General features: G+C 43.0%; 2 protein-coding genes across 2 annotated transcripts; one reads left to right on the top strand and one right to left on the bottom strand.

The window, feature by feature from the left end:
- Nucleotides 1-85: 85 nt before the first annotated feature.
- CANTADRAFT_23344 (ubiquitin-protein ligase) lies at nt 86-4,693 on the bottom strand (the record flags this gene model as incomplete). The annotated part of the gene is made up of 1 exon (XM_020206951.1): nt 86-4,693. One exon carries the CDS (start codon nt 4,691-4,693, stop codon nt 86-88), a length of 4,608 nt encoding a protein of 1,535 aa, XP_020062321.1.
- Nucleotides 4,694-8,311: 3,618 nt separating this feature from the next.
- Nucleotides 8,312-14,020, top strand: BNR1 (Bnr1p). The gene has a single exon (XM_020208002.1). The coding sequence runs from the start codon at nt 8,364-8,366 to the stop codon at nt 13,857-13,859; it is 5,496 nt and encodes a 1,831-aa protein (XP_020062320.1). The 5' UTR covers nt 8,312-8,363; the 3' UTR covers nt 13,860-14,020.
- Nucleotides 14,021-14,887: the final 867 nt, after the last annotated feature.

Below are 14,887 nucleotides of genomic sequence, written 5' to 3'. Positions count from 1 at the left end.
ACCTAGTATGTATAACAGAGTCTTAATGAGCCTTAATGAGCTTCTATAAATTAGTTATGTCATGGAACAACAATAAATGCCGAGTTTACTTCTTGAAGTTGAATGGAGACCGACACAATGGACAGGTACTACTACCAGAACTCTTGAACCACTTGTAGAGACAAGCAGCATGGAACTTGTTGTTACATGTGGTACAAGTCTTTGAAGGAAGAGACAAATCTTGGTGCAAGATGGAATAACAAATGGCACATTCCTCAAATCCAGAGAAATGGAGATTGACGTTCTTGTTGAATAATTCTACCGCCTCCATGATTGAGCCATTGGTCAATGAAATAACCCTTTGTGATGCTAATAACCAAGCCTTCCATTGATTTTCCTTTACTCCTAAGCGCAAAGGACCACTGACATTGACATTCTCAAGTGGATAAATTGATGGAATCTTGATGACCATTTCCATCGTGAACTCATCAATAAGATAAACAGATTTGATTTCGTTGATAACTTTGTTCACTTTTATAGTAAGGTTTTCGTCCTTACTTTCGATGGATGCTTTAGCATTTGACACCTCGTCTAAGATTTTGGTGATCAAAATTGGAGAAACTGAAGCAGAAGAAAACTTCTCGATCTTTTGTTTCAATTGACGATCACGAATATGATTATACCAGGTTTGGATCTGGGAGCCCAAGAATCTGAACGAAAGGAAGTAAAGGTGGAGCAAGAGCACTTGGTATTCATCGTGAAGCGAATCACCAGCAGGGCTCTTTGGATCATATGATTGCAAGGAAGTTTCAATGCTTAAGCTGGCCATCAACTTATTGTCACTCACATCAACCTGGTCAAAAATGTAATCAAATAATCTTTCAAAAACCCCAAGTTCCTTGAGTTGGTTAATGTATTCGGCTTTCATGGAGAAAGTAATGTCTTCAAAATGAGCAAATATCAATACCCAGCTCCAGAGGTATCTGGAGACAACAGGACTGGAGGAGTCAATATCCCCAACATAAACATTGATGTTCTTGATTAAGGTCTCGTTCAAAACTGCTAAGTATGAGTTTTCTTCATCCTCACTCAATTTTGACTTACTCAATTGATATTCCACAACAAAATCTTGCTGGTTGACTAGGATAAGTTTCTGTAAAATGGATACGACGATACGCTGCAAGGGGATGAAATCACAAGTTGCAAGCAACTCATATAGTTGATTGATTTTCTCATTTGCGATCCTAGCAGGAATCTCAACTTGATTAAATAATCTTTGAATCAAAGAATGGACCAAGTCAATTGGTTGGTTGTTGATCTTGATATCTTTCTCAATCATATCTTTGTTCAATACAAGTTCCAAGAGTTCTTCCTTTACCTCATCAATACCTTCTACTTCTTTCTTATTGACCAAAAGAATTAACTTCAAAGTAAAGTACCTCAAGTCCAATCTTCCCAACTCAGATTCACATATACTCAAGTTGTCATTAACAAGTCTGAGACTCATTTCCCAAAACTTGTCCAGCAATTCAGGCACATTATTGATCAATCCAGTAAAAAGCTGAGCAAGTTGCACCCTCATAGAAATGAACTCTTCGTCGTAGGCAATGTCAGAATCCAACCATTGGGAGATCTGATTAATAATCATTGCAAGCCTATGAGGAGGAACAACTTCGTAGGGTTCCTCTGCATTGAAAAAGTTTATTAACAAACTGACCCATTTGGTTCCTTCCTTCAAGATCTGATCGGTTCTTCTGACACCTAGAATTTCTGCCGCAACATAGTTCCGGATTCTATCGAACTTGGATGATTTGGTGTTGAAAAACTTGGAGCCACACTGAAGGAATACGGCCAACTGAAGAGGGTTGGAGTTCACCATTTGGTTGAAGTTAATACTTGAGTCTTCGAAAGCTTGGAATGTTAAGTTTTCAAAGACACGGTCAACAATATGCTTGTAAACTCTTGCTGAGTAGAACTTATTAAATTGACCGGATTTCATGTCCTCACTTAACCACTCGATAATAGAGTCACTGGAATTGATGGAGAGCACATCTTCCAATTGGGTTTGCTCAAATACGTAATGAAGAGCACCGATAATCTCTGTTTTGAGATTAAGGATTTCTTCATCATTTTTTATCTCAGCCTTCGACTTCAAGAACAAATAGTCATTGATATATTCAGAAATGAACAAGCCTAGGAGGACAAGGTCTCTGTCCTTACTAATTCTCACCAATTCAAGAACAAACTTTCCAATCACAAGAATTGATCCATCTAGTTCTGAGCTTGAAGTAGTTGGCATAGTGACTAAAGCAATGTTTTGTTGTAATGGGTTCGACACTGCCAATGAATTGATATCAAGGGTCTGCAAGGACTGTTGGAGCAACTCGTTGAATCTCAGGATTCCAATTTTGGAGCTTTTCAAGTAGTTAGCAATTGGGTTGAAATCCATCGAGAAAGATGCATTGACAATGAACTTGAATAAACTTTCTTCAATAATATCCGATTCAATGGAATCAAAAAAGCTTTGGACTTCAGGACGTTCGATTGACTTCCACCCATTTTGAATTATCAGTTTCAAAGACTCGTCATCCTTGTATTCTGAAAGTGAGACCTTATTTTCTAAGCGAGAATAATTGGTGATGAACTCGTTAGCTTTTTCAACACTTGAGCATGACTTGATTATGTTGGCGAAGATGATAGGGTCATCTATATGCTGATAAACGATTTTGTTTTCATCTTGACTCAAACTTGATTTTTCCGAAAGTTTAGAAACATAATCCTCTATTTCAGGAAATGAGGTTTGGTTAAGATGAATGTGTTGGCTGATCAATAATATGAACTTAGGGACAGAAGACTGGTCCACCATGGATAATTTCAAGTAAAAATCATTGATGATTTCGTTATTGGGAACGGTGCCTGTTCCCAAAAAGTCAGATAATAAGTCTATTGGTGGTTGAACAAAGTCTGCCTCGACAAACATGGGAAGCATTTCTATCAATTCCACCACTTTATCCTTTGGAACTGACCGAGATTCCTTCAATCCAATGGAAACCAACTGGAAACCAATTTCTGGACATTTGATTGAGTCATCTTCCACAATCAAGTCAATAACCTGGCTACTTAGCTTACCGAAGGTCTCCTGGTTGTTGCATGTTGCCAATACCTTGAAATAGTTTTGGTATGTCAAAGGAGGATAGTCCGAAGTCCCGGTTTCAATATGCTTTATCAAAGAAGAGTTGAAGTCATCAAGTATATCGGAATATGAGTTTAATAAGCCTTCCAAGAATAATGCTATACTGGAGTTCATGGCCAGGTATTTGCTAGCTTGAGAAGCGATTGGCTTCGATTTTGCCAACGTTTCAAACGCGGTTATTATGATTAATTTAGCCAAAGGCTTCAAGCTCTGGAGATCATTAGTTGTCTCTTCAAATATTTTGAAAACCCGGGCCAAGCATTCAAACGACTTGATCCTGTAATCTATGGCCAATGCCGACTGGAACTGTTTGCACAAAGTCTTTATGATTATCTCAAGATCATCAACATTGTTGAAGTCCAAAAATTCGTCGTCTTCAATGTGTGAATGATTCTTGGCAAGAACTTCAAAGAAATGGCCAACGATAGAATAGTAAGCTGGATCCAGGTTGCAGGGGCCCATCTTGAGGTACTCTATTAATCTGGAAAAGCTCTTGGACCCGCCCAATTGCCAAAATGACTTCTTGATTTTCAATTCTTTTGCGTTAGACAGAGCACCGAACTCCGTAAGTACGATCAAAATATCCCACAACTGAAGAATAATGGATGAATATATTACATTTGAGTTTGGGCCCGATTTGGACTTCAACTTAACATTTTTGATGAACTTTTTGGAGACGAGCTTGAAAAGACCCTTGGGGTCTTTAAACTGTGCAAGGAGCGATGGTTCTTTGAACAATCCTTTCAACAAGGCAAGAATTGACTTGAACAACGCCAAGTTCAAAGTATCGCTGTTCAAGGAGGTGGACAAGTAATCCCAGATATTATCCATGAAGAGTAAGGTTTCGATATCACCCGTCAACCCTTTTTTGGGCGATTCGATCTGGATCACTTTGTTCAACATGTTTAAGCATCCACCCACCACTCTCTCATACTTGCCAATGGAGTCTGATTCCTTGGTGTACCTCTTGTCACTCAAACTCTCGGATGTTTCCAAGGCGATGCCAGTTATTATGAAGGTCACGATCTGCTCGTAGAAGAGGATCCACAATTTGTCGATCTTGTCTTTGTCGTTCTGAAAGCTCAGCAACAACGACTTGTAGCTTGCAGTGGCGACCAAACGGTCGTTATCAAACAACCCGAAAAGCCAGATGGGAATGGAGCTCTTGAGGTATTTGCTGAAGGACTTGCCTCCCACCAACTGGAGAAACTTGGCCTGGGTCTGATGGGCCAAGATTCGGACTGTTCTCGAGTTGTCAGTGGCCAACTTGGCGTAGACTTGGACCCACGAGATGATGGTGAGGTCGTCTTTCAACGCCACTGGCGCCTGGGCGGAATCGAACACTTCGATGAGTTCATTGAGCGACTTCTCTTTGGTGATGGAGTCTTTCTTGAGCAAAGACTTGAAAAGAATGACAAGGTTGGCGTCCGAGAGCACAGACGGGTCTGGCAACCCTGCGAAGTAGTTCAAGGTCACCAGAAAGCCGTCATGGCCCAAATCTCCATTGAATTGGAACGACATGGTGGTTGATAGTAGTGGATGGTTTCCTGAACAAATTTCAGCAAGATTCTAGCGAGCGGATTAGTGAGACCGCGCAATCTGTGCTAGAACGAGCAGGCACATTAAGGTGTTTCTAGCGAGGAAACTGCTACAGTGCGGTGCGAGGCATCAGGGTATGTACTGAGCTGAAACTGGGCGTCTTGGTTGTGTGAATTACGGGTTAGTATGACTAGTTAGTGGGCGTAGGTGACGATTAGTCATACCGTGAAGCCCAGATCGCCCGTGCGACGGTGGTGGCACAAACCGTTTCTTTCGGCTGCGAATTCCGTATGCTGGTGGTGGAGGCTCCAGAGGAGCCGATGCAATTGTCTATGTGATTCTGTAACGAGCCCAGAGTATTGCAGTGGTTTTTATTTGGTATCTGTAATCCCTGGTCGTCGTGATGGAAAGATTTCGGTATTCTAAGCTCCGAGGCTAGTGTAGAACCTCTGGACAGCGGGCGAAACTGTCACTTTGCTTGGGTGGAAATTCTGGATCTCGAGGTGGTCCTTGTTGGTGGCTCTTGAAATGGCGACATAAACCTGTCCCTTTTCAAACACCTTTCTCAAGTCTACCTTTAAGCGATCTATTGTTTGTCCTTGGGCCTTGTGGATGGACATTGCCCACGACAACAAGAGCGGCAATTGCTCTCTCACAATTTTGCGGGATCCCGGGTTGCCTGAGGTGCTGGGAGCCTTTCCGAGGTCAATGGTGAACTCGTGCCTATCAACAAACACGAGGTTATCGTATCCTCTTACTTTGAAATTAACCACGGGAAATATGTCCTTTTCAAGTTGTACACTGGCCAATTGACACAATCTGTCAAAACTAGCTTTTCTATCATAAGGAACTTTGTTGTATCTAGCGGTCTCTTCAGGGAGCCAATCTCTGGTTGAACCAATTCGAGAGCATGCCAACCTTAGCTCATCAAGAATTTGTGGATCCGAGACATCTGGGATCCCATATATGTCGTTGATTCTGCTCCAGAGTTTGGAGGTTGTGAAGAACATTATGGTTCCTACAGAACCGTTAACGATATCAGATGTGAGGTTGATCAAATACATGACCTGGGCTCCCTCTTTCAACTCTAATTTCTCTTCGCACATTAAGTTCTCCAATTGTTTCTTTTCGATTGGGTTGTCAACATTGTCAATGGCTTCAAAGACTATGGTTTTGGATTTAAGTTGGTTGAGTCTCGACATGTTAGCCTGTTTGACCTCCCATCTAGTAGGGTATAATTCTGTAGGTTCCACTCCATCATGGTAATGTACTTTTCTAGACAACCTCTGAAACTTCATTTCAATTTCGGTGTTGATTCTTCCACATCTCAAAGCGTTCAACATGTCGATCAATTCCAGGTCTCCCTTTTGTCTGAAAACTTTAGTTAAGACAATGGTTTTGTTGATGACGGTCTTCCAAGCATCGGTGTCAAAACAGAATTTTGGTTCGCCGCCAGTTCCTTTGGCAACAATGGGAGGTAATTGGAAGAAATCGCCAGTGCATACCACTTGAATGCCTCCAAAGGGTCTATCGCTCCCTCTCAACCTCTTTGCAAGTACATTCAACTTTTCGAAGAGGGCACCATCAATCATTGAGATCTCATCAATAATCAATACCTTGAGCGATCTCCACTTCTGAAGTTGAAAGTGATTTTTGTTGATCCGGTTGAACATTTCATTGACCCCACCAGTACCCAACCCGATGTTCAAAAACTTGTGGAGAGTGTTGCCACCGATGTTACATGCAGCCATGCCTGTGGAAGCTGTGAGGCCCACATTATCGCGGTAGATTGCCTTTAGTTTCTTGACTAGCTCTCGCAACACCACCGATTTACCAGTACCGGCACTTCCTGTGAAGAACACGTTTTTCTTGTCGTTGACAACCGAGTAGATCACTTTCAACTGCTCGTCACTTAACGAGGAGTCGGTCTTGGGGGCTTCTGGCGAGGACGAGGCGGTGGAGCTGAGTCTAGGCACCTTTCTGGGCTGTCCACGAAGGTCGAAAAGCGACGAGTTTGGTCTCTTGGACGAGCTGTTTTCCGACTTGACCACTGGATCTCTGGCGACGGGTTTTTCTGGCGATGACGACAAGTCGATGACCTCATTCGCAGCCGGGGAGGATAAGAACTGTTTGTTGGTGCTGCCTCCGTTGAACGAGCGCGAGAGGGCTGGGTTGCTGAAGTTGTTGACCTCGATGGAATCGTAGGAGGTGTCAGAGCTCGAGAGGTCGTCGAACTCGTTTGTTTTCCTGAGACTGGAGGACAACAGTGAGCTTGATCTGGAAAGCTCTACTTTGGTGTGGACCTGGACGGGTTTGGGAGGCGGCGCGCGGTTGAAGAAGCTAGCTATGGGCTTCTGCTTGACGGAACGAGGCTTGGAGGAGCTCATTTGTGGGGGTGGTGGACGGGGAAGAGGTGGTGGTGGTAGCGCTGGGGAAGTGAAAGTTGACTATAATGAGATTAACGCGACGCGCTGGATTGAGATTTGGGTTGCAAAAGCTGGCAGTGAGTGCAGGAGGGTTAGGGAGAAAGTAGGAGGGTTAGCGAGAGGATAGCAGGGCTGGGGAGAGAGAAGCTAGGGAGAGAGTAGAAGGGTTAGAGAGACAATAGGCAGGCTGGGGGAAGAGGAATTAGGGAGTAGGCACGAACTAAGGAGGTCGGGCTAGGGAGAAGGAGAGGACGTATGCTGAGGCAGAGCAATGTATGAGGATGTATGCTGAGGCAGAGCAATGTATGTTGGAGAGTATCGTCTGTGGTGATAGAGGGCATAGTATGAGTGGCTAGATAGTATAAGTTTGGTTACAGGAAGTAAGAAAGTAGTTTAGTAGCTAATTCCTGGTCGCCGAGCGCAGAGAGAAATTCGCTGTGGTAAAAGAGGACTACAGTGGGTCGTGGCCAGAGCTGGTATTGACTGTAGTGGCACGCTCTGGACTGGACGGGCAAGGTTACTGGATTCTAGACCAACTTCTGGAAAGAGCACTCGATGCTAGACCGACTTCTGGGGAGAGTATTGGATGCTAGTGCGAGAATGCACCGCGTTCGTCCCACCGCACCGCACCAGAAAAACTAGCCGTTTGTCGCTAGCAACTCCTCGCACTTGCCTGTAACTTCACATGGCGCCAGGTCCCGTCAGAAAGCCGTGGCATGCCTCGTCTGTCTCCAACAAACTGACGAAGTACACTGACATTGACGTGCAGCTGCATTGACACATGTGCCACGCCCACCTGTAGTACTCTCTGCATGCGCTACACAGCTTGTGATGGGCCACACACCACACCCTCACCAAGCTTGAAACTCTCTCACCACACAAGTCTCACAATTGTATGGTCTCACTATTGTGTATTCTCTGACAGCTCTGTCAATGTGGCCTGATACCGATGGCCATCCCCACCATCTTCTATCTAGCGCGTTCGGCCTCGTGACGCCTCGGCGCCTCTTCCGTAGCCCCTCCCTTCATTAGAGCCCCCATCTGTTTCCGTCCTGTTTCTTCGTCGCTGGGGTAACTGGTTTTAGGCGGAAATTTGGTCACGTGCGCGATCCATCCGTCACAACATTATTGACACCAACTCTCTCCCACCACAGTTCTGCCCCACCCCACGCTTGTAAGGCCCCAGCTGCACCGTACCAACACACCACGGGCTCCTCCATTCCGCCATGAAAAATGGTCCCGAATCCCAACCAAACGGGACCCCAGCAGACCCCGAGTCAAAGGCCCCAAAACGAGCCAATGTGTTCTCCAAGGGCATCAAGAAGCTCACGAAGTCCACGTCGATCTTGAACTTCAGCCAGATTGACGACACCACTGCTGCTCCCTCGCAGGCTCCTACCAGCAGGCACAGCAGTCAATCATCGAACCCAATTGATCTGGATCAAAAGGATCAGTTCCAAGCCATAGGCTACGATAATGTCACCACCACCACGAAAGAGCCTATCCACGTCATGTACTTACCCGATAGGAACAAGGGCTTGCAGTCTCCACGCCAGTCTTCGGTGGGATCCGCCAATTCCCACGACAATAGGCCCATCAGAGACCTCCATGAAGACCACTACGCCCCTAGCATATCCAGCAGTGTGGGAAGCTTTTCGTCGTTGGACCCCAAATCAAAGCCAGAGTCCGCGCCTCCAGGGCTTGCATCCGTGGGCTTGAACCTAGCAGGCTACGGCTTGTCCAGCGAAGATTTGATGCCTCCTCCCACAATCAAGCCCCACCACCAACTGTCCCCCCACAAGAATGGCCTTAATACCTCCTTCCAAAATAATTCCTCCAGCTCGTTGTCGGATATTCCTCCCCCAGCAGCTACCAAGCATTCCCAGCATAATTCGATAAATACCAGAATCAAGTCCGCCTCTTCAACCAGGACGATTTCACCGTCACAACTCACTGCATCGCCCAAGTTGGGCTCCAATCATTCAGTCCAGTCATTCGCGGCTGTGGCAACTTATATTAACCAAATGCCTCGCCCAGAAGTCGTGGATCAGCTTTTCGAGAAACTATTGTCCACCAGAGTGTTCACAGACAAGGCAGTGAAGACATTGCGAGATCAACCCACAAAACGAAAATGGGAATTACTACTAAGAGAGCATGAAACTAATACTGGCTTTGACTTGAAACTACTCACAAAACAAGCACAGGCACATATCTCGAGGACTGACTCGGACAATTCTATAAAAAGAAAAGTTAGTAATGCCGATACCAAATCCGAGGATGGAGAAAGCGAATCAGCAAAGCCTAAGCAGCTTTCTGCCATCAAGGCTATTGCAAAACTCAGTACGAATTCGAAGAAAAACAGTATTGAAGAGAATACCTATTCCAAACAGAAAAAGAAATCCATCGACTCTTCAATATCCAATGAGAGCGAAGGAGTGAATGCTTTGGCTAAGAAGAAATTGAAAGATGGATCGCCCGAGTGGTTTGTCGCTAGAATTATTTCAAACAAATTAACCCTTAGGGAATACAAGAAATTAGAAAAGAGATTGGTTGAGAATTCCTTATCTAATAAATACGGCACCCATTGGGTGCAAAGTTTTGTCGATGCACAAGGTGAAAGTGCATTATCAGTTATTCTTTCCAGAATTAATAAAAAGAGTATCAAATCAAATGAAGAATTCGACAAGGAATTCACAATCATCAGATGTTTGAAAAATATCCTCAACGCTGAGCGTCATGACGAAGAAGACTCTGATGAAAATTCCATCCTGACTTCTGTTATTAAGAAGAATAAGGCTCATGTTATCAAATCCATTATATACTCATTGATTTCTCCAAGATTGGCAACCAGAATTTTGGTGACGGAAGTGTTAATCTTCTTGTCATACTACAGAAGCAACAAGTATCTACCCAACATTTTGGATAGTATGGTCAACTTGCAAGATTTAGTTGGGGACTATGTGAGATTTCAACCTTGGTTAAATTCGGTTGAAGGATTTGTGGATCAGTACTTCACTAGTGGCAGCGACAGACTTGGTGGAGATACCAACTTACGAAACTATTCGTTGACTTCCTTATTATTGATTAATGGTATTATGGAAGGTACTGATCAAATCAAGAAAAGAATTTCTCTTCGGAGAGAATTTAGTGATTCAAGAATAGACAAGGTATTTGACAAACTTAAAGTTATCAACAATGAAAGAATTAATGACGAAATAGAAAAGTACGAAGCATTTGCAGAAGAGGACTATAATGAGTTTTTTAATTTAACAAACAACATCTCAGGCACAAATAACACTATCTCGGATGTGGCCTCTCTAGATGATTTATTCAAAGATATCAAGAATCAATTTCAAGACGTAAATGCCGATTCTGATGATGAGTCTAATGAAACATACATCAAATCAATCTTCCAAAAGTTTTTGATGTTGAAAGATAGTGGGAGAAGTGATGTTGAAATCAGCAAACTTTTGGTGTTGATAGAATCAGTTATGCAACATGTGATTGCTGAATCTACAATGATTGCGTCAGATTCCAATTCAGTCTTGAATAGCTCTATTCAACGGTTAATTGATCGTCTCATTACCGATGAAACTGCAAGAAGAGCCATTTTAGAGGCAAGAGAGTTGTCTAAGACAGTGAAAGTATTGGAAAGTGAAAAGAAGCAGTTGGAATTAGAAGCAAGCTTTGGATTAAATGAAACAATAGCGAATTTGAAAAAGGAGAGTACTATCAGTGCAAATAAGATTGCCTCACAGGAAAAGCACATAGGTTTGCTTCAATTGCAAATCCGAAAACTAGAAGAGGACAAGAGAAGAACTGTTAAAAACTTCGATAATTCTCACCTGTCTCACTTGTTGAACTCGCCACTAATTCAAGCAAATTCTATCAGAGGTAGCAATATTGTCCATGAATTGGAGAATGTGTTTTCCAAACACAGTTCCAACAAACAGGAGGGTGCTTCTAAAATTCAAAAATCGAAGCATAGCTCTTTACCTCCTCGTCCATTGCCGCCTCTTCCTACGCAAGAGAACGTGTTCACGAACTCAGATGATTTGGCGATTATTGAGGAAAGACAAATGGCAGCAAAGGACGGAGAATCGAGTAACGAAGGTTCTCAAGGTGGTGATGATGAGTTTACATTCGGTGATGGTCAAGAAACTGTCCATCTGATCGTTTCTGTCAAGTCAAGAGACTCAGAAATTGGTACTTTGGCGAATAATGGAACCAACTACCCAGGTGGTAGCAGATCGGCAGCTCCTTCAAAGTCCTTACCATCTCCACCTCACAATACATCCACGGTCACTACTCCTGATCGTAAAACGAACAACAATTCTCAAGACACAACGACCCAGGCTGGCCACCAACCGTTACCATCTGCTCTGGACAAGTCGACAGGTACGTTCGCAGACCCTGCTACAGGAGTTACTACGACTCCCCCACCACCACCCCCAGCATTAGCTGATGTGACTAACAAGAATGGTACAGGCTCTGCGCCACCTGCTCCACCACCTCCTCCTCCACCATTGCCTGGGTTTATAAAGAGTGCATCAAGCCAGGGCCCTGTTCCACCCCCACCGCCGCCTCCACCACCTCCTCCTCCATTACCTGGATTTATTAGCAAGAATGGTTCAGGTTCGGCGCCTCCACCACCACCTCCTCCATTACCTGGATTCATAAACAAGGACGGTTCCAACGAAATCCCACCCCCACCCCCACCATTGCCAACATTACTAGGAGGTACCCAGCTATCTGCCCCAAATACACCTAGTAGAAGTGGAACCGAATCTCTAGTGAATACAGCACCAACTACTCCTACCAAGAGTAGCACATTGACCCCTCCAGAAAATCCAATTGCACATCAAGAGTTGCTTGCAATTGTAAGACCCAAAACGAAGTTGAAGCAAATGCATTGGGATAAATTGGATGATATCAAGGAAACATTCTGGAGTGGAATTGAGCACACAACCGTCTCTGATAAATTGCTAGAAAAGGGTATATTGGGTGAGGTTGAGAAGGTCTTTGTGGCGAAGTCTTCGGCCATACGCTTGAAAAAAGATTTAGATGCTGGAACTGGCGAGGAAGGCGTAGTAGTTGTGCCCAAAAAGATCTCATTCTTACCTCGAGATCTAGCACAGCTGTTTGGCATTAACATGCACATGTACGCCAACCTTTCTGTTGAAAACTTAGTCAAGAAAGTCCTCCACTGCGATAAAGATTTAATGGAGAACATTAGTGTCTTGGAGTTCTTCAATAATGATATTTTGGTTGAGAATAGTGATTTTATGATGAGAAGTTTCTCTCCATACTCGCTTGACTTTTCACATCCCGAAAAGAAACCCATGAAAGATTCAAATGAATTGGAGAGAGCTGATAGAATTTATCTTCATCTCTGCTTTGACTTGAGACACTACTGGAAATCAAGGTCAAGAGCATTGCTATTGATGCAGACTTATCAAAAGGACTATCTTGACTTATTAAAGAAGCTTCAATTGATTGACGAGGCCAGTAAAAGTGTCAGAAACTCCGAAAGTTTGAAAAATGTTCTTGGTATCATTCGGTCTGTTGGAAATTTTATGAATGACTTCTCAAAGCAAGCCATGGGATTTAAGCTCGACACATTACAGAGATTGAAGTTCATGAAGGATGATAAGAACTCAATGAATTTTCTCCATTACATCGAGAAGATTATTCGTAATGCCTTTCCTGAATATGGTTCTTTTGTTGATGAGTTGGGTTCTTTAAATATTATACAAAATGTTTCCATCGAACAGTTGGACAGTGATTGCCAAGATTTCGAGAAAATCATCAACAATGTTAGCAGCTCAATCTCAAAGGGTAATTTGAGCGATCCATCCAATTTGCATCCTAATGACAGGATCTTGAGTAAAATTGCAGGACCACTTGAAAATGCCAAAATCAAGAATTCATTATTGCAATCCCACTTGCTGAGAACTTTATCCGAATTCGAATCACTTATGGATTACTTCGGAGAAAATTCGAAGGACCTGAATAGCAGAAATAGCTTTTTCAACAAATTCGTTTCCTTTATAAACGAATTTAAGAAAGCACATGTGGAAAACATTCAACGAGAAGAAGACCAACGGACATACGATGCGAGAAAGAAGATGATTGAAGATTCAAGGCTCAATGTAAAGAAGGCCAAGAAGAAGCTGTCCTCTCAATCCAAAGAAAAGCGTGGCACCTCGAATGTTCAAGAAGACGGTATCGAAGATGAAAACACAGACAACCTTGAAGACAACATTGCCGACGAAGAAGAGGACGAGATCGATGATGATAACAGCTCATCCAAGACCGATTCATCAAGTGAAGGTTCCACAGCAGTGATTGATACATTATTAGAGAGATTGAAATCCAGTGGTGCATCCACAGGGGCCGGATCTTTGTCCGCCAAAGACCGCAAGAGCAAGAACAGAAGAAGCAAGGCATTGTCTTTCTATTCAACCATGTCTTTGGATGACTTGATGGAACAAGTTTCGGGTGGAAATCATGTTGCAACCAAGCCCAATAATGAGTACGAGAGTGTCAACTCGCTTAAGCGTAGAATGACTTCTCGGAGGAACCAACCTGACGTTGCCGTCGAGTACAAGACTGACCAGATCATGCTTCGAGCACAAGCCATGTTGAACCAGCTCCGTAACGAGCGCAATGTGAGTACCGACGTATTGACTGAGGTCAGCAGCGATAACAGCGAATCATGACCATCCGTTGTGGCACCGCAAAATGAGCCATGAGCTTGTGTGGATCTGCCAATGATATATAGATTTTTCTTCCATAGTATCTGGATATACTACTGGCTTTGCCAACACAACATTATTGTAGACTTTGACACAACTCGAGAAACCAAGAATAATTACTCGATGTCCCTACTATTGCATTGTAACTGGATCTAAGTACCGTCGGTACTGATTATTCCTGTGTTAGACATGACTGACAGTTGGCTTAATTAAGAATTTTGAATTTCGTAAAATTTTTGCTAGTAATTTAATTTTGTCGGTAGCTTCAAAGTTAGGAACTGATAAACTCCACCTTAATGTATATGCTATTATCAAAGAGTATCCCAAATCTCCAAATACCCTTATTGATCAGTAATTCATTGATGAAATCGAAATTAGAGATACTAAAATTGTTTTATTCACTCTACGTGCGCCCATATACACTATACACCTAGTAGGATGGAGAGGTTCATATCAAGTGAGCTAGTAATGGAGATGAACCAAGTTCAAAACAAGAGAATGATTTGTAGAAACTACTTGATGAACTAGTTTCATGGTAGTCCAAACATTGGGAAGATTTGGACAAGAATATGACTGGTCCCTATCATTTGTGGTGCTAATCAAGATTTACAGCACTACTAATCAGTCTAAGATTAAGATAGAAACTTTCAACAGGGATATTGGCACAACCCAGATTTGAAACATCTGGATAAATTAATGGCGGTAAGCGGGTGATGGTGCAATGGATGGGAAGTGAATTATTCTACATAACTCCAAATTCGCCTTTTTAATTGTCCAAAGGCTATTTAACTGTGTAAATGACCAAGGTTAGAAGCAACTTTTAATCAAAAGTGCAGAGTAAACCATAGTTAGTTGAACTCTAAACCTAGAACCACAAGATAAAATTTCCGCTTCTGATAATTGTGATAGTGTAGTACCATATAAGACCAACAGAATTATCTGAGATTCGTAATTCAGCACCATTGTCAACGAATAGATAAGCTCAACATCTG

This window comes from Suhomyces tanzawaensis (assembly GCF_001661415.1).
Source record: "Suhomyces tanzawaensis NRRL Y-17324 unplaced genomic scaffold CANTAscaffold_7, whole genome shotgun sequence".
Classification (NCBI taxonomy): Eukaryota; Fungi; Ascomycota; class Pichiomycetes; order Serinales; family Debaryomycetaceae; genus Suhomyces; species Suhomyces tanzawaensis.
This window is presented reverse-complemented; position numbering and strand designations above follow the sequence as displayed.